Genomic DNA, 19380 nt, shown 5'->3' with positions numbered 1-19380 from the left:
CCTGATTTTGGCTCAGGTCATGATCTCAGAGTCGTGAGACGGAGCCCTGCATTAGGCTCTGTGCTGGGCATGGAGTCTGCTTAAGATTCTCTCTCCCTCTCCTTTTGCCCCTCCCCACTACTCAACTCTCCCTCTCTTTCTATAAAAATAAATAAATAAATCTTAAAAAACAAAGAATTCCATTCACAATTGCATCAAAAAGAATAAAATACCTAGGAATTAACTTAACCAAGGAGTTGAAAGATCTGCATAGTGAAAGTTGTAAGACACTGATGAAGGAAACTGAAGACATAAATAAGTGGAAAGATTGTCCACACTCAAGGATTCAAAGAATTAATATTGTTAAAATGCCCATACTACCTAAAACAATCTACAAATTCAATTCTACCTCTATGAAAAATTCAATGACATTTTTTCACAGAAATAGAACAGACAACCCTAAAATTTGTATAGAACCACAAAAAATTCCAAATAGCTAAAGCAAACTTGAGAAAGAAGAACAAAGCTAGAAGCCTCAACACTTCCTGGTTTTAAACTGTATTACAAAGCAACAGCAATCAGAATAGTATGGTACGACTATTAAAAGAGACACATAGATCAGTGGAACAGAATACACTGCACTGAAATAAACCCATGCATCTTTGGTCAATTTATGACAAAGAAGCCAAGAATACACTATAGCGAAGGATGGCCACTTCAATAAATGATGCTGGGAAAATTGGACAGACACATATGAAAGAATGAAACTGGTCCCTGATCTTCTACTCTATGCAAAAATAAACTGAAAATGGATTAAAGACTTACATTTAAGTCTTGAAACCATAAACCTCCTAGCAGAAAACATAGCAGGTAAGTTTCTTGACATCAATCTTGGCAATGACTTTTTGGATTTAACACCAAAAGCACAAATAAATGAGTAAAACTCTATAAAACTAAAAAACTTCTGCACAGCAATGGAAATCATTAACAGAATGAAAAGACAGCCTACAGAATGGAAGAAAATATTTGATAAGGGGTTAATATCCAAAATATAAAAGAACTCACACAACTCAACAGCACAAAACCAAATCCGATTAAAAATAGACTGAGAAAGTGAACAGACATTTTTCCAAAGAAGACATAAAAATGGCAATCAGTTACATGAAAAGGTATTCAACATCACTAATCATCAGGGAAATGTAAATCAAAATCACAATGAGAAATCACCTTATTAGAGTCAGAATGTTAGAATGACTATCAACCAAAAAACAAGAGATAATAAGTGTTGGCAAAGACGCAGAGTAAGGGAAACACTTATGCCTTGTTACTGGAAACGCAAACTGGTGCAGCCACTTCCAAGAAACAGTATGGAAGTTTCTCAAAAAATTAAAAATCATTCTACTTCATTAGGTTTTTTCCTAGCTTAATTTTTCTAGTTTAACTTTTATTTTGTGAAAATTGCAAACAAAAGAGTTTATGAAAACTTTTATCTACAAAACACTGTGTTTAAAGAAGAAAAATAAAACAAATATCCACGTACTAATAACGAAAACACAGAACATTAACAACACCCAAAAAGCCCACTATGCACCCCTCCTTGATATCATAACTTTTCCCTTGATAACCACTATCCTAAATATTATGTCAATCGTTCCCTTCTTTTATAAATACTGCTTTTTTAAACTACTTATTTGTGTATCTCTAAATAATATGCCATTTAATTTTTCCTGGCTTTGAAATTTAAATAAATGGATCTAGACTGAATGGCTTCTTCTGTGATTTATTTGCTTTTTTTCTCCCCTGAATTTCGTATCTGTAAGAATCATACATACTGCTGCATGAAACTGAAGCTCCTTCATTTTACCCTTTTCTATCATTAATGAATATTTGGATAATTCTCGTTTTTGCTATTATAAGCAATACAATGGCCCACAGCCAAATCCAGCTGTTTTTTGTAAGGGCCATAAACTAAGAATGGTTTTTACATTTTTAAATGAATGAAAAATATAACTATCTCTCTTTCATCCTTCTTAACCCAAAGGAAAGTGTCTCTTAATGAGAACAATCAGTCATGTTTAGTATAATGAATGGTATTCTTTGTATTTTTAATCCAAGTAATTTTATGCCTCATAGTAACAGTTTTCAACTCTTTTTCCCTCACTATTGCTATTTAGAACAAGTTACTCTGTTTTTTTCCTCCTCCTTGTTAACTGGGGAGTATGCAGGTGATGTGTTCCTTAGACCTTTAGATATCAGCAATTTTCCTTCTTTTACCATGAGAGGTAAATGCTCTCTGGGACAGACATAGGGTTTTTGGATGTGTGAAATTATAATGTATGCCTCTCACTTCCAGTGTTACAAGAATTCTGATGCTAGTCAAATAATGTTGCTTTTCCAAGTACTTTTTGCTTCTTTATTTGCTTTTAGTGTAGTATTTTTCAGAATTTTACTCTATGTTGAAGATGAGGACTTTTGCAGGCTATGCCTAAATGCAGGGTGTTTTTGAAGTCCTCTCTCAATCAATTGGCTGAGTCCTTCCAATTAGGAGGCTCAGGTCTTTTGAGCTCAGGGAAATTTCTTCCGTGTTTTGTGTAATGTCTCTCATCCTCTATTGTCTTTTCCTACACTTATATGTTGGGTCTCCAACATGATTTTTCGTGGATGTTTGCTCTGTCGTTTAAGAATTAGTTTGGTTCATTTTTTACGCTTCACTTTATAGGTCACCAGTTTGAGTCTCAACAACCATCTTTCTCTCTTCAATTCCTCTACTGAAATTTTTAATTTTAAAATCAATGTCCTTGTTTGTTGATTTGCTTAAGAATGCCTTTTTAAAGCCATTTGGTATCCTCATTTGGTTTTTCTTTTGCTTTTTTTTTTTTTTGTCATTCAAGTTGTCATCTGTTTGTTCTGCTTTTTTGCAAAGCTCTCTGAGATGTGATATTTTCCCCGTCCACTGGATCCCAGTTTGTTCCTGGATGCCCCTCTTATAACACGATAAACACAGCAGTGTCTAGTCCCATGGGTCCTCACTTCCCAATGCAAGCAGGCTGAGATTCCAAGAGGAAGCCCCTCTGCTCCCATTCTCCTTGTTCTCTCTTAGTCTTCTCCCCCTTAGAGACGATTCCACTGTCTCCATTCCAAAATCCATAATCTAAAAGCCAAACACTCCATCTATTACATTCAGAGCCCAACCATGACCACTCTACCTCCGCCAAGAATGCAGAAACAACCATCTGCCCCACCCTCAACTTCTACCTGTTCCCACTAGGCTCTCATCAGCACTAGCCCATTGCCAGGGTACCGACCAAACATCAGGCCCCACACACAGCTCCCTACTCCTAGTCACCAGCCCAGTCAACTAAAGCAGATGGGTTTCAGTTAGAAGTGGAAGTGAAGAAAGAATCTTTCAGTCTACCATCTACACAGAGCTCGTATCAAGTACTTTTGAAATTTAACAAATAAATTAAATCCTCTAGGAGAATTAAAACTTTATCCAATCCTTTGGCGGGGTTGGGGGGTGGGGGGGAGGCTACACATGAAAAAAATAAAGTTATTTCTGTGTTATTAAAATAGCCATATAATGATATAACAAACATTGTAGAGCACATATACCTTTCTCTAGTTCCACTGGGAAAAGCTCCAGCTTTTCTACACGCTTTTCAAGTTCATACTCGGCAGAAGCAGCCACAGGATCCACTTCATCGTTCCTCCTGTCATAGTCTTCATTGGAGTATGTGCTGAAAACCTGTAGTAGGTCAACAAGGAGGTGATAAATAGAAACATGGCTTTCCTAATTTTTTTTTAACCTAAGTGCCTAAAACTATGTAAGTTAAAAATGTTATGCAATGAATTTCTTTGAAACAATTGTTTTGTTGTCTTTAAAATCAACAGAGATGTTAAGGAAAACTGAATCAGAATAAAAATGACTTACATTTTAAAATGCATGTGATTCTACACTTTTAATAATTTGAGAGATAACAGCAGCCACAGCATATATTATTTGAATAGCAATATTCACTGCTTTTTATGGAATCAGAGTATAACACAATAGCTGCAACGCTCGGCTGGTTTCTGATGAAACTATGGTGAAGGACTTTGAAGCTATTACCTAAGCAAACACCCACACTGGATCCGTTTCATGCTATGACCTACACAAGCCCTGGTGTTGTGGTGTCAGTACTATAATTATATTTCAGTCATGTAATCACTGAAAGTGATTATGTTCTGTACTGTACTGAGCTGTGTTGAGCTCTCATTTGTCATTTCTTATTTTACTTGCATGTAGATCCATATTGGATTCTCATTGAGCCTTTCTATGAAATGACTATCAAAATATTGGTAAAGAGCTATAGAGAATTAGGACATCACCAGCTCTTTATTTCTGACCTAACCCATTCAAAAGATTACTAAATATGGTCTTCAGATGTGGCCATAAGAAACCTGGTTGTCCTTATTTCTTCTGAATTTGTGCAATTTGAAAAGTAACTGGAAACAGGTATAACATCCCTTACTTAATTCAATAAGGAGTATCTAAAAGAAAGAAATATATAATTCATCAAGTTCAATTAACATGTATAATAAAAATTGACTTTTTCAATTAAATTTAATAAATATGAAGTGTCTAAATTGTTCCTGAAAAAAAAAACTCTGTAATATCCCCAAAATATTAAAATCTAGGAGAAGTTTTTTTATATATATACATAAAAAGCTGTAATAAAAAAAAAGAAAGTAGAACAGAAGGTCAGAGATGAAAGAAAACAAATCTATCACCTATAAAGCTGGCAATGCTGGGCCATGTGTGTTTTACATTCATATTACTGGAAAACTGGCAACTCTCATATGCTATATATGGTAACCTATAAACCAGGAATATATGTTGTATATATAGAAGCAGATGTAGTGTGGTTCCTATGGCATACATTTATCAAAATCATGTCATGTATAGTATTTGTACCAGAATGAATACTGTCTTTCTTCCTGACTTTCAACGTGTTTTCATGGCCTCTTGCCACTCATTTGGTCTCAACTACATTTCTCCACCATAATAAACATCACTGTATCATAACGCATATTTCTAAACTATAAGGTTTGTAACTTTTTTATTAATCTTTTCATAAATTATGCTCTCTGTGTCCCTCACATAGAACTCTTTAATATTTTTAAGTTTACAGATTGATGGCATTCTCTTAGATGGCTCTTTTGATCCTTCACTTCCCTTATATGTTTTGGTAATCACTTACTCACATTTATTCATTCATCAAAAATTTACTGGGTCCCACCTCTAAGTCAGACATTGTGCTGGATGGACATTGGAGAAAGTACAGATGGCCTCAAGTAACTCACAGCTTAGTAGGGACACAGAAATCAATGTAAATGACTACAGTATAATGTGATAACCAATGTAATAGAAGAATATGCCAAGTAATCTTTCTTACTTGCCTAAGAAAGGGAAGAATTTCATGAAGGGCAAAATATTTGAGCTGAGTCTTAAAGAATAAACAAGGATTCATATATTTGAGTGTAGAAGAGGTAGAAAGCCTATTTCAAATAGAAGATCCTAGACAAAAAAAGTTCCATATCTGTATCTTTTAGAAAACACAGACAGCTGAGTAGACACAAAGCAATATGCCTAGTGGAGCAAACTTTAACAACACACAAAAACACTTGGCCAGGGGCAGCCTGGGTGGCTCAGCGGTTTAGCGCCGCCATCAGCCCAGGGCGTGATCCCGGAGACCCGGGATCGAGTCCCACGTTGGGCTCCCTGCGTGGAGCCTGCTTCTCCCTCTGCCTGTGTCTCTGCCTCTCTCTCTCTCTCTGTGTCTCCCATGAATAAATAAATAAAATCTTAAAAAAAAAAACCACTTGGCTGGATCTGGAATTTACATGTCCTGCAAACTATCAGTGGATATGACTGGAAATCATTCCATTAATGTCTGCTATCTGTCCACATCTGCTAAACACCCAAGAATACATAGTGATTACAGAACAAATATGTAAATGACATCCACTCTGGAACATAGCTCAATTCTGCTACCACATAGCATGTGAATAAACAAATATGTGTGTGTATACATGCATGCATGTGTGTGTGTGCACGTGCATGCATGTGTGTGTGTGTGTGTGTGTGTGTGTAAAATGGAAGTATGGAACAACTGTTTCAAATAAATTAACACCTCTTGACTTTTTGCAGGATCCCAAAACACTCTGCTATCAAGTGTTCTTCCTCAATTGGTCTGGTTTGTAAAGTTCATTTGAGGGTATCCTAAAATTAAATAAAACAATAACTGTATGACTCCATACTAGAAAATGGTATTTATTTTATTTTATTTTTTTAGAAAATGGTATTTTAAGTAATTTTGGAGGCATCGAGCAATCAGATGACTACATCACCATTTGATTCTGTAGAAAAGAAATAATGTATGATACTTTTCATCTTCAGCTTGCTCATAGTTTGGTAAATTATGTGGGTACATAGGAAAAAACCTATAAATAATTGAAAAAGAAAAGCCAGAATTCATTAGGTGCAGATTATGCTATCCTTTACTTGTAGAATCCCAAAGATTTAACATAAACATTATTAGAACTAGTAAGAGTTCTGTAAAGTAATAAAAATAATAAAATTTAAAAAAACCACTAGGGGTGCTTGGGTGGCTCCTCCATTAAACATCTGCCTCCAGCTCAGGCCACTATTCCAGGGTCCTAGGATGGAGCTACAAAAATCTGACTCCCAGCCCCATGAAGAATCTGCTTCTCTCTCTCCATCTGCCCTGCTCATGCTTTCTGTGTCTCTGTCTCTCTCAAATAATAAATAAAAATCTTAAAAAAAACATGTAGGGAGGGAAAAATAAAACAAGACAAAATCAAAGAGGGAGACAAACTTTAAGAGACTCTTAATCATAGGAAAGAAACTCAGAGTCGGTAGACGGGACAGGGGTGGACACATGGGGAAACTGGGAGACATATATGTTAATTAACTGAATAAAAATTAAAATAAATAAATAAATAAATTTAAAATCCCACAGTAGTTTAGAAAGTATAACAGAAAGGATCAGAAACTTATAAAACACCCAGGAATTGTTAATTATAAATGTGCAATGCTATCCTTCTCTATAAAATTTAACTGAAAAATACAAAAGTCCTAAATATGTATAATGGCATACTATGTTCCTGGATAAAAATCTTAATACTGTAAAGGCATCTATGCTCCTAAATTACTGTAAATGTTACCTTGCTGCAATTTAATTTATGAATACAGGGCAGTCAAAATTAAAATCCCACTCATACTTTTCACATAACACTAACAAACTGTTTCAATAGAAGAATAGAATGGAATCAGATCCTATAAGATATGAAACATACAATAAAACTTCATTTATTAAAGCTATGTAGTTTGGGCTCTGAGGCAGATCTATTTTTGGATTCTATTCTGTTCTGCTCCTCTACTTTTCTATTCAAATTAGTTAGGGTGACCTATTCAAAAAATAGGAGGGGAAGTATAGAATATCTATCTGAAAGAAAATCCTATTTCATATCAATAACAAAAGTAAAATTTCAATTGGTTAGGGACAAAAAAAACTATAAAACTTTTATCTACTTTTCTATTCAAATTAGTTAGGGTGACCTATTCAAAAAATAGGAGGGGAAGTATAGAATATCTATCTGAAAGAAAATCCTATTTCATATCAATAACAAAAGTAAAATTTCAATTGGTTAGGGACAAAAAAAACTATAAACTTTAAAAGTGCCAAAGGATATATCGGACGATGTTCAATCCTACAAAGCCACAGATCCCAGAATCTCAAAAGAAATAAACAAGCTATGTGATTAAAATTCAATGCTAAAACTTTCTAGACTACAAAATAAACCATAATTAAATTATAAGAAAAACCAAATATTAGAAGGAAAAATAGCTAAATATTAAGATGAAATATGAATATGTATAATATACAAAGAGCTTTCCACTTCAAACAACTGCATGTGTAAGTAGGGAAAAGGAAATTAATTAGAATCCAACAAAGAAATATTAATGTTCAATAAATGATGCTCAGCTTCATTAAAAATTAAGCAAATGTCAAGTACAAGAAAATACCAGGAATTCACCCATAGAATGGTTGAAAAAAATACTGCAACATCCAGTGTTCGTGAGAATATAGGTAAAGAACACCTTTGGAAAAGCAAGGGGGAAAAAGCATAATTTGAGAACATCTATCAAGATTTTAAATGTCAATGCCTTTGACCCAGTAATTCTACATCCATATATTTAAAGAGATATTTGCAAATGTGCATAAGGATGTACATGCATGAGAGTTCATCACAGCACTATGTGTAAAGCTCAAGGTTGGAAATGTCTATAAATGTCCACTGATAGAGAAAATGTCTTACTAAATTATGATACATATGTATACATAATTTTATGCAATGATTACAAAGTTCTATCTCTGCTGACATGAAAGATTCTGAAACACATATATTACTAAAACAAAAAAGCACAGCGCATATATGTCTATGCATCTATTTCCATACTCATATCTTTATCTACATGTATATATATTCCCAATTGGTATGAGCCTCATTTTAATCTAATTTAAAGATCTCCTAAATTCTCTAGCTATGTAGCTCTTACCTCAGTGTCCTTATTCACAAGATGGCTGTTATAATAATTATACCTAACCCATAAAGTTATTGAGAAAATGAAATGAGATAATCCATGTAATCACTTGTGGTTCAATGTGAGGGAGGGAAAGTTTCCCCAGGGTAATAGAAGAGATAACACTACTGCTTCCCCAGATACCTACACTCATCTCATACTTTTGTTTATAAATAAGTTTTGAATAGTTCATCTACTATGATGCTTAATGTCTCTGAAACCAAAATCTACATACCTTTCTTGATTATAATATAGAAAGGCCTGCCAAAATCCCTGTGTCCAGAACACTATCACTACAGGATGGCTCATTGCTTGCTTTGTTTTGTTTTGCCTTGACCAGGAAAAAACCTCAGAGATAAAAGAGATATTGACTTAGGTAAATACTTCCCCTTTCATCAATATGATCGTGATTCTTCTAATATTCTTACAAGAGTTCTACCAATTTTATTTATATTACCAAATCGCTTTTTAAAAAATGGATAGCTAATCAAGTAAGAATCAGAACCCAATTATGGTATTACTGGAATCCAATAACCTCTAAAGGCCAACAGCATCCTGGGCCCTAATGTTTAACAACATCAAAAAATATATATATATATATAAAATATATATAGTTCAGTCACCTTCACATCGTTCCTGTGTTATTTCACGGAGAAAAACAAACAAAAGGATGTTTAACTTTAATACTTCTGGTTTCAGAGCCAACAAGCCATATTCTCTTCCTTCATCAAAGGAAACAAAACAAGCCTCCATCTCTTGCTTTGCAGCAGAGGTAAGCTTGTGGGGCACAAGCCTGTGAGTTTACACACACAGTTAGCAATGGCATTTCTGACCCAGTAGCCCAAGGCTATAAAAAACAAATACAGTTAAAATTAGCTTACTGTAAGATTTTAGCTAAGATCATTCTTTTCCACATTTCTGATGGTATGAGCTCCAGCACTTTTTCAAAGCAACAGTAATGTTTTGTGAATAAGAAAAAAAAATTTCCTCTACTTCCTTATGACACATTTTCTTTAATCAATGCAGGTCAAAATAAATCTAGAATGGTATGTAAATATTGACTGGAAGGAATTTCCCACCACGTTTCCACAAGGTGTCAGTTCCACCTGCTATGTGTTTTCTGCCTCGTTTCCCAAACACATCAAAGGTAGAAAACACTCCCAGATCCAGCATGCTGCTTTTGGATGACTGAGGGAGCATCCTGCTCCCGGGGACTAGATAAGCACTCGCATGCTTCCACAAACATTCCCCACTCATCACAGGCTTCCCCACCTCGACTTGAACCCATCCTCACACGATTTTAGTGCCTCTGCTAAAGGTGGGGGAGGGGGGGGACTCTAAATCGACATTAAAACAAAGCACAGAGAAAATAATCCATGTCTTAAAATTTTGAAGACTAAGTTGGCAATAAACCATCCACAAAAAGGAACATCATGCTGGCCTTCCAGCAATGTACGACCTTGGCTTTCCTTTTCTTCCCCCAGAACCTAGGGGGCCAGTTCATTGATGTACGACAGTGAGAATCATTGTCTCTTGAGTGTCTAGCATGCTCCAGTGAGTAGGTTAGGTTTGTGTTGCAAAGTGATGTAGGCCAAACTGGGGTTTCCCGATGACCAGGTATTTGGGGGCAAACACCCCTAGTCTCCCAAAGACTCTAAACAGGAGGGGGCTTTCTGCTGCATACAAATATGCTGGGGAGCAGGAAGTCGAAAAGAGAGACCCACAGTTCTATCTTGTAAACTCCGTAAAGTCCCAGATTTTTGTTCTTCAATTTTCTTTGACAAGGAATATGCATGAAGGTGTACAAGAGCAGTTAGGACAATATTCTATGGTAGGATGTGTCTAACCTTCTATTAATTAGGCCACACCACAGAATCCTCGGTATTGGAGAACAGAGCCAAGTGAATGCTGAAGTTAGGAGTGACTCCAAAACCTGTGAGCTTGCTTGCCTTCTTCAAAGTCCATCAGCGTAGCATATTTCTAAGGACAATCCATGTATTTGCAACATCACTCATTTCACCAATTCAACATCCTTAACATTAATAAATAATATTAATAAGCCTTCCTGTGCAGATTTAAAGTGCCCCATTCTGGGGTGTTGACTTCTAATTAGAGTCCTCTGGATACTAACTAATCCTAGAGTGAGGATTTGTGAAGAATATACCCAGAATGCTAACTAAAGGCTCCCTAAACAAAATATTGCAATGCATAAGATGAAGTAAGTGCAAGTAAATTACAGACAGTGTAAAATTTAACACAAATTATCTTTAGCCCTTGTACCAGCCAATCCAGTAAATTAGGCAGGAAAGAGCAAAGAGAGTGCATATGCTCCATACTTTTACGTGAGAAATCCAAAGCTCTGAGAACAATATACATGGTATACATAAAGATCATTAATGAAGAGAAAGTCTCTAAGAACAAAAGATATATTTCACTAAATGTAAGCCTAGTGTTTTCATTGATGACTAAAGAACAGGAAATGAAAAAAGCAAGCATATTCTACATAACAGGCAATAAAGAGCAGGCCAGTTCAAAACACAACATAGAGAACCCTATACTTGTCAGGGTTCTCCAGATAAATAGAAGAGGGTGTGTGTGTCAATGTGTGAACATATATGCATTATATATAGTACAATATATTTAATATCTGAAAAATATATGACAAATATATATAATATTTGTATATATAGTAAACTAAATTTATTTTAAGAAATTGGCTCCCCCAATTACAGAGGCTCACAAGTCCAAAATCTTCAGGGTAAGCCAGCAGGCCTGAGACCCAGGGAAAAGTTAGTTGATGGTGCACTTCAAGTCTGAAGGTGGCCTACAGGCAAGAGTATCTCTTCTTCAAAAGTCAGTCTGAAACCTTCATCTGGTTGGGTGAAGCCCATTCACATTATAAAGGACAATTTGCTTGACTCAACACATAACAATTGAAATGTTAATCTCATTCAAAAATACCCTCACAAGGCAGCCCAGATGGCTCAGCGGTTTAGCACAGCCTTGGTATGATCCTGGAGACCTGGGATGAGTCCCACATGGGGCACCCTGCATGGAGCTTGCTTCTCCCTCTGCCTGTGTCTCTGCCTCTCTCTCTCTCTCTCTCTCTCTCTCTCTCTGTGTGTGTGTGTCTCTCATGAATAAATAAATAAAATCTTTTTAAAAATACCCTCACAGAGACATCTAAAATAACGTATGACCAAATATCTGGGCACTGTGACCCAGTCAAGTTGAGACACAGAGAGAGAGAGACAGAGAGAGGCAGAGACCTAGGCAGAGGGAGAAGTAGGCTCCATGCAAGGAACCCACACTGGATTCCTGATCCTGGCATCATGCCCTGAGCCAAAGGCAGACACTCAACTGCTAAGCCACCCAGGAATCCCTAGAAACTAGTCTTTTGACATCTGATAATCACATCTTGATAATGTTTTTTTTAAAATATCTCTTGTAGTGTTGTAAATTTTCATACTTCTAGACATGATCATAAAATGTACACAAAAACTGTGATAAAGATCAAATATACATTTTTGTATTATCAATGGCACCAATTACTTCATACTTATAATCAACAACCAAATATGGAGGATGTTAACTCTTTAAATTTATAAAAGCTATAGATGACCCTGTGGAAAGATAAGCTCTATGAAGACTTAATAAAATATTTCAATATAGGTCAAGTTTTATTAAGGCTACATATACACAAAATCTCACTGAAATAAAAAGATTAGAAGGTCCCACATATCTCCATTTTGAGTTAACAAAATTTTTATTATCATTTATCTGAAAAGCTGTGTTTAAGTACTTGAAAGGTTTTAAAAGCTTTAATATCTCCTTGCAAAAATAATTTATGCCACTGAAGTAAAATGACAGAAAGAAATTCTGTCATAAACTTAGCTTATTCTAAATTTGGACAAATTCTAAGACAATGAAGCCCAAATTGTGTGTTTTTCCAGTAGACAGCTCAACAGGAAACTGGGTGATTCCACTGATGTTCATGTTTTTCACAGTATTTTCCAAATTATTATAAACAATTAAACATATCCATGAGAAATTAGCAATGTTCTCTTTCAGCTCAGCCAGAATTTAGTTTAAACTGGAGACATATGCTTTTACAAACTGACAACTGGTGGCCAATATGACATATATTGGTGGCCTTGGTCCAGTTCCCACTGGACAGGTGTCTTCATCACAGAAAAACTTAACTAATTACACCAATTGGCACCTTTTGGGGAGGGGGGGGAATGGGGTAATCTCCTAAGAAGATAGCTGACTTCTCATTCACAGAAGTTAATACTCTTGTACAGATGCAACAGGATAAGTTAGTAAATCAGGATCTGTTCTTGCATTTGTCTGAGCAGTTGGTATTTGCTTCTTCTTCCCCTACCAGTGCCAGCACTGCTTCTGAAGACCGATGAGAGGAGATTATTCTGAATTGTCTAAATAGGAAAGGCAATGGAGGGGAGTACTATATAGTATGCATGGGTGGTGACTTTAAAGGGGAGAAAGGAGGAGGATGGCTACACCAAAAAGGGTCTGAGAGCTTCTCTTGAGGCTGGGAAGGGAAGTGAGACTTTTTAGGGCATAGAATTTCCCCAGGTATAGAAATTTACCCACACCCCCATGTGAAGCCACCAAGGGAGACTGCACCTCTGAAGGAAGGGCTAAGGGGTATGGTGAGAACTAAACATTAAACTCTCAGGTCTCGGGAATCTTGGGAAAAGCACCCACCTCAGGCCCAAGATTTGGCCTAGAGAGAGAGTAAAATAAAAGAGCTTTGTAAGGAACTTGACCATTTGTTCCAGGAGATCATTAAAAGTAACAGTATGGGCTAAATGTCTCTAATTTAAATTAAAAGTCTGGCTTCTAACACAAGGATCTCTATAAGACTCCCAGAAACTGCGTTTACCCAGTTGATGGAAGAAATTTCACAAACATCAATGAGGCTGAACTGTCAGCCAAACAAGTAGGTGAGGAATCTCAAAGAGGTTCGCCTTAGTGCAGCAAGGAAAGGAATGTGATGTAAAACATCCTAGTATGGTGTCCCCAAATTGAATTTTACTCCTTAGAGAAAATGGGTTGAAGACCAGACTCCTCACATCAAATGTGATGATCTTTGATGTGTCAACTTGACTAAGCTACATCTAGATATCACGGTAAAATATTTTGTAGATGTGACTGAAATCCCAAATCAGTTGACTTTAAATTAGGGAGATTACCTTACTTAATTGGATAGGCCTGATTCAATCATTTGAAAGGCTTAAAGAGCAGACATGAAGAAATTCTAAGAAGAAAGTAATTCTGCCTACAGACAGCAGCTTCAGCCTGCTGCTGAGAGTTCCACCCTCCCTCCCATCTTGAGGGCCCGCCCTACAGATTTCAGACTTGCATCCAACTCTTAATTTGCATAAGTCAATTCCCTGCCATGAATCTCTTAATATATATCTCCTACTGGTTGAATTTCTCTGGTTGAAACCTGACTGATACACCAAACACTTCAAGTCTTTATCACAGGACAAAGAATGGTTATTTAGAACAGTGGCTTCCAAAAGTCTGACTGTGACCTGTAGGAGTTATGAAATCCATCTAATGGGGACATAAATAGCACTGAAAAAAGTCAAGCAGAAAAGAAAGAATAGAATAGAAAACATCATGTTCATTACAAGTAGAGTGTGCATTATACTTTAAAACTTTCAGTTTTAAATGAACACACCTACACACATGTACATGTACCATCTCTTGATATAAAACGGTAATAACTTAGAGACCAAAGAAGTACACTTAAAAATTAATTTAAAAGAAATCTAAAAAACATAGAGAATTCCCGTTTAACTTGCATTCTATTCTAAAAGTCAAAACAGATAATACAAACTTTCCAAACTACTGAGCTCATGAATTGTAACAGCAGATGGAGAAAGAATTACCCTTCACATTTCCTCCTCTTTTGAGCCAGTGATTCTTGCTTCAAATTCTTACTAAGCACCACCTCAGGTATCAACACTGTGATCAGTACTGGAAATATCTTATTCATCTCAGACCTATGACCATAAGCAGCAGAAGAGTGTAACAGAGGGATGAGGCCAACACTATGAGAGCACACAGCAGAGACATCCAAACTTACCTGGGAGGAAGGGGAGGAGAAGCAAGCATAAAGGATCTCCAGAGAAAGCCTGAGAGCACAGACTTCAGCCAGCTGTATTTAGCATCAGCAAAAATAAATGGCAGAGGGAAGGTGTACAGAAGGTGTTCTGGCAGAAAGAGTACCGGGGTACAAGGTAGGAATGGAAAGAATAGAATTATAGAACAGGAAGTAATTTGATATGGCCAAGCAGGAGTGGCAAATGCATGGTGAGAGATAGGACAAATGTATATAGGGAGAGCTTTGTAACACATGGTCAATTGTATGAATAAAATGCATGTGCTCCAACCCTGAAAGGGCCTGGGTATTTGTGAAGAGGATTAGAGGAGCTGGAAGGAGAGACATGAGTTTTTGGGGGACTTAGTGGGAGCCTAGGCCCTGGTGGTACTAAGACTTCCCAAAGTGCCCCTACTGGTGTGGCCTGTGGATCACACAGCAGAAGGAATACAGGCATATGGACACACTGCCTTCTAAGAGCAATGGGGAAGCAAAACAGCATAGGCTTCAGCAGTTCTCAGTAGGAATGAGAACTGAAGTTCCTCTTCCAAAGTCAGCCAGGACAATACAGGCACATGGGTGACAACAGCAACAAAAGACCTACCTTTGCTAAATACATCTGTAAGATTTTTAGGGGTGAAATTATGTAAAAATTATAGAAGGTAACAGCCCATCTCAAATCCCGCACTTAAGCAGTATGCTAGTCTCTGGAAGAGAGAACCCATGCTTGAAGTTTATCATCAACTACTGGGCAGTCAAATAATAACAACCAAAGTTGTGCAATTTTCTAAAATCTCAAACAGGTTAAGAGCTGATAGAGCTACAAAGCTTTTTAGCTAGCACCAAGTGTTCTAGCACCATCTGAGACCTACATGGTCAACTGAAACTTTTAATTTTTGTAAAAGTCAGGAGTAAAATATGCCTAATTTTTACACTCAGCAATCTGAAGCCAGACATCACATGGTAGAAAAACTGAAAAACCAAACGAAGCACAAACAACCAATTGTTAGGGGATGCATATATACATGAGGATCCTGATGCTCTGGTACAAGGCTGAATTTGTAAAGCTAGGACTAGATGCAAGAGGAACTTGACTACACTTTGGGCAGATTGTGATCAATGTTGCAATTAATCCTGTTACCTCACAAAACAGGAAAAGATCCTGTTTTCTTATAAACAGTTTGGTGCATTTAGGCTTCTCCAAGAACTTGGTCAAATGCAACTGACTGATTCAGGATCAACGCTGAAAATGTCAACATGCACTAAATCTACAAATGGTATCTATCTCACACTTTCCTCATCTATAGATAAAACCTAAAGGGTAGGAGTGACAAGAAAACAAGACAAGCAGCAATCTTTGTCAAAACACATGGGGACAGTGCTACCATATTGGTGTGTTTGAGGCAAAAGCTGCCATCACTTACATTACCATAGGATTAATGGTCAATCTGGAGTCACTAAATCCTTGAATCACACTTTGACCTCATATATCTTATAATAGAAATGATGGCTTTGAAAATACTGTGTTAACCACTTTGGTTCTTAAATCAATGGTCTCCACGAGCTCAGAAACTGTCTATACAAAAGATATCAGCAAAGCTAAGTAGTAATTTGTTAAAAAACAAGTGAAGGCCTTATAGACAGAGAAGAGGATGCACCAATCACTTCTACCAGACCCCTCATTCCTACAGATGGTCCACATTCCTGGACCCGTTCGATGCCTTCATAGCACCTTGCATTGAAAGTGCCCACAAATCAAAGTTGTAATGCTTTCATCCTCTACCTCCTAAAACTCTCTCCCATTTGATGACAATTGGACCCTTTGGGTCAAGTGAACTTGAAAAGGCAGTCAGTCACTAACATATCTTCCTCTTTCTCTCCCCTGCCTCTATACCCACTTGAAATTAGTCAAAATCTCCTGTTGATTTTATCTTTTAAAGGATTCTTCTCATTCCTTCCTATTCCCTGACTGCTCAGATCCCCAGTAATGAAATTACTCTATAATGTATTTATTGCATTCTGCTCTCCTACAACTTATTATACACCACACCTAAATGCCATTTTTCAAGTGTGATTCTAATCATGTTACTGTGGCTGGGGAACATAATCGGGAGATTAGATTGGGGTAGGAAACAGAAAGAAAGTGAATTTATGAGTGATTTTACATTTCTTCTGCCTCCCAAGGTTCTGGATGCCCTCAAGAATAAAGTTCAAATATTTTAGAAGGACTTCAAAATTCTCCAAGACCGGACTCCAGACTATATGGCCAGGCTTTGGCTGAACTACTTCCTTTCACTCATCCTATCATGCAAAAATTGTTAAGTTACTATTTTGTTATGTGTTTGTAAAGCTGTCTCTCATCTTTTTTTTGGTCTTTCCTACAGAATTTATCACATTCTGTTATGTACTGTATTGATCTGTGACCATATTTTCTATTCAAATAAACTCCTTAGGAGTGTATTATAGTCTTACTCATCTTTCTATAACCCACTGGTTTTGTTTTTGTTTTTTTCTTTCCAGCTTGAGGGAGATATAGCTAACAAAATAAAAATTGTATCCATTTAACATGATGTATCTATCTAACAACATGATGTTTCAAGGTCTGGGTACACTGTGAAACCTTTACAAGAATCAATAACATCTACTGTTAACAGTACAGTGTCTTTTATAATGTCAGTGATCTATATATGGATGGTATCTTAAATCAGAACTGCTGCAGAGCAAAAGCAAAGTGACCTTCAGAAGGCAAAGGAAGTCCCGATCTTAAAAAGCTTTAAAATAAAACTACAAAATAAGTAAGCCTTCACAAAAGCATAGTTTGGGATGCTCTTTAGCAGTCATCCATTAGCTAAATAAACCTGTTATAATACCCAGTTAGTAGTACCATTTGAAAGGCTACAGTCTAGAAGAGATGATGGAATGACATGATCTTCCTGATTACTTATGTCAGGGATCAAGACTTAGAAAAGAATGTACATTTGTTATAATTAATTGTATATCTTATTGTAGATAATACAGGAAAAGACCACAATCTTCCTTTTCTAAAGGCCAGTTGGCTCCCAGAGAGATGTTTTAGAATGCCCCTCCTTGGATCGTTTTAGTGTGACTGATGGAAGAGGTCATTTGGTAGAACTGATACTTTTTAAATGTATTTCAGAATGCTAATATAAAAAGTCTATTGGTAGGAATAGGGTAGTCAAGGGCAATTAGCTTTATTGGCTGTGAAAATGTACCATTTGAGGGATATCATAATGGCTAATATTGCATTCTCTGGTTGAAATGAGGGGCTGGCAGGTGGTTAAAGTGTGTGGACTTACATATGTAAATATATAGAAGTTGTCTGCTCCCTTTGTAGCCTTGAGTGCAGCATCTGTCCCTAAATGATAAGGGGTCAGTTAAGGCCCTAATGTCCCACAACTATGGCAGATCTGCTGAATAAAATCCAGCAGTCACTTTCACAGTTCTGCCTCTGATCATGGTGGTCTATCTGTGAGAAACTGCATCTGCTGATGCCTGTTGTCCCCCACGCCAAAAAAACACAAACCATCCAGTGTGGAAGAGCTCAAGGCTGCTGAAACCCTTCCCCACCTCAACTCCACCTGCTGCACTGGCTGGCACTTGGAAGGTCAATGTGTGTGTCATGCATCCTAAATTTGATAAAACTGCTGTTTGCCTCTTGCGAATCAGCCTGATGTGACCAAAACACTTAGAAGTTTGACACAACTCTAAGCTGTATTAGAGAATGAGCTGAATTAGAGACTTGCACCTCACCCTTTCCCTGTGGAAGAAACAAACAAACAAACAAAAAATGCTGCTCCATTGCTGGCTCTCTTGCCATATATATAACAGAAATGTCTATCAATAAACCTGCTATCATAAGAATTAACAAGAAGTTTTCAACAGTGACCATTAGGTGAACCATGAGGACAACCCACCCACTCTGTTATAGGCAAAGAGCAGATTTTGGTAGACCTTTTCTTCAATTTTGTTCAAAAATACTTAAACAGAAAATGATAGGTAGGTAATAAGGAGATAAGCAAGAAGAGGATAATTGTAGCTACCATTAAGTGACTCTACCAGAGATAAGCATCTCATTTAAATCCAATAATTTTTCTGTTTTGCAGCTCAGTGAACTTCAGGTTCATAAATGACATTCCGTCCAAAGACACACATCACTTCTAGGCCTTTTGGCTAAGATCAAGTGTCCAAAGACACATGGAAAATATATGAAGTAACAACTGTAACCCAAGCCCAGGTCTGGCTGAATTAAAACTTCATGCTCTTTCCCTCATGCCATTGTGCTTTAAGTAGAGGAAGCATTATTAAGAACACCAAAGCATAGGGGCATCTGGGTGGCTCAGTTCGTTGAGCGTGGGACTACTGATTTTTGGCTCAAGTCATGACCTCGGGGTCATGAGATCCAGCTCCAAACTCCATGTAGCACTTCATGTTCAGCAGGGAGTCTGCTTCTCTCCCTCTCTTTCCCTCTGCCTCTCCCCCTACTTGTGCTCTCTCTCTAAAATAAAGAAATCCTTAAAAATTAATTAATTGAAATAAAATAAAAATAAAAACCACCAAAGCATAAAAGAATCACTCCTATATAGAATAAACACTACCACCC

At 36.9% G+C, this 19380-nt stretch overlaps 1 protein-coding gene across 38 annotated transcripts in view; it reads right to left on the bottom strand.

The window, feature by feature from the left end:
- Positions 1-19380, bottom strand: part of PPP1R9A (protein phosphatase 1 regulatory subunit 9A) — a 312437-nt gene that overhangs the window by 147256 nt on the left and 145801 nt on the right. For all 38 annotated transcript variants that reach the window (XM_072764309.1, XM_072764313.1, XM_072764315.1 and 35 more), the window contains one exon: positions 3592-3724. In XM_072764309.1, coding sequence (XP_072620410.1) covers positions 3592-3724 — 133 coding nt within the window. The remainder of the gene's footprint in view (positions 1-3591; positions 3725-19380) is intronic.

Source organism: Vulpes vulpes, chromosome 7 (genome assembly GCF_048418805.1).
Source record: "Vulpes vulpes isolate BD-2025 chromosome 7, VulVul3, whole genome shotgun sequence".
NCBI classification, from domain to species: domain Eukaryota; kingdom Metazoa; phylum Chordata; class Mammalia; order Carnivora; family Canidae; genus Vulpes; species Vulpes vulpes.
Note: the sequence above shows the minus strand (reverse complement) of the source record. Positions and strands in the feature narration are given on the sequence as shown.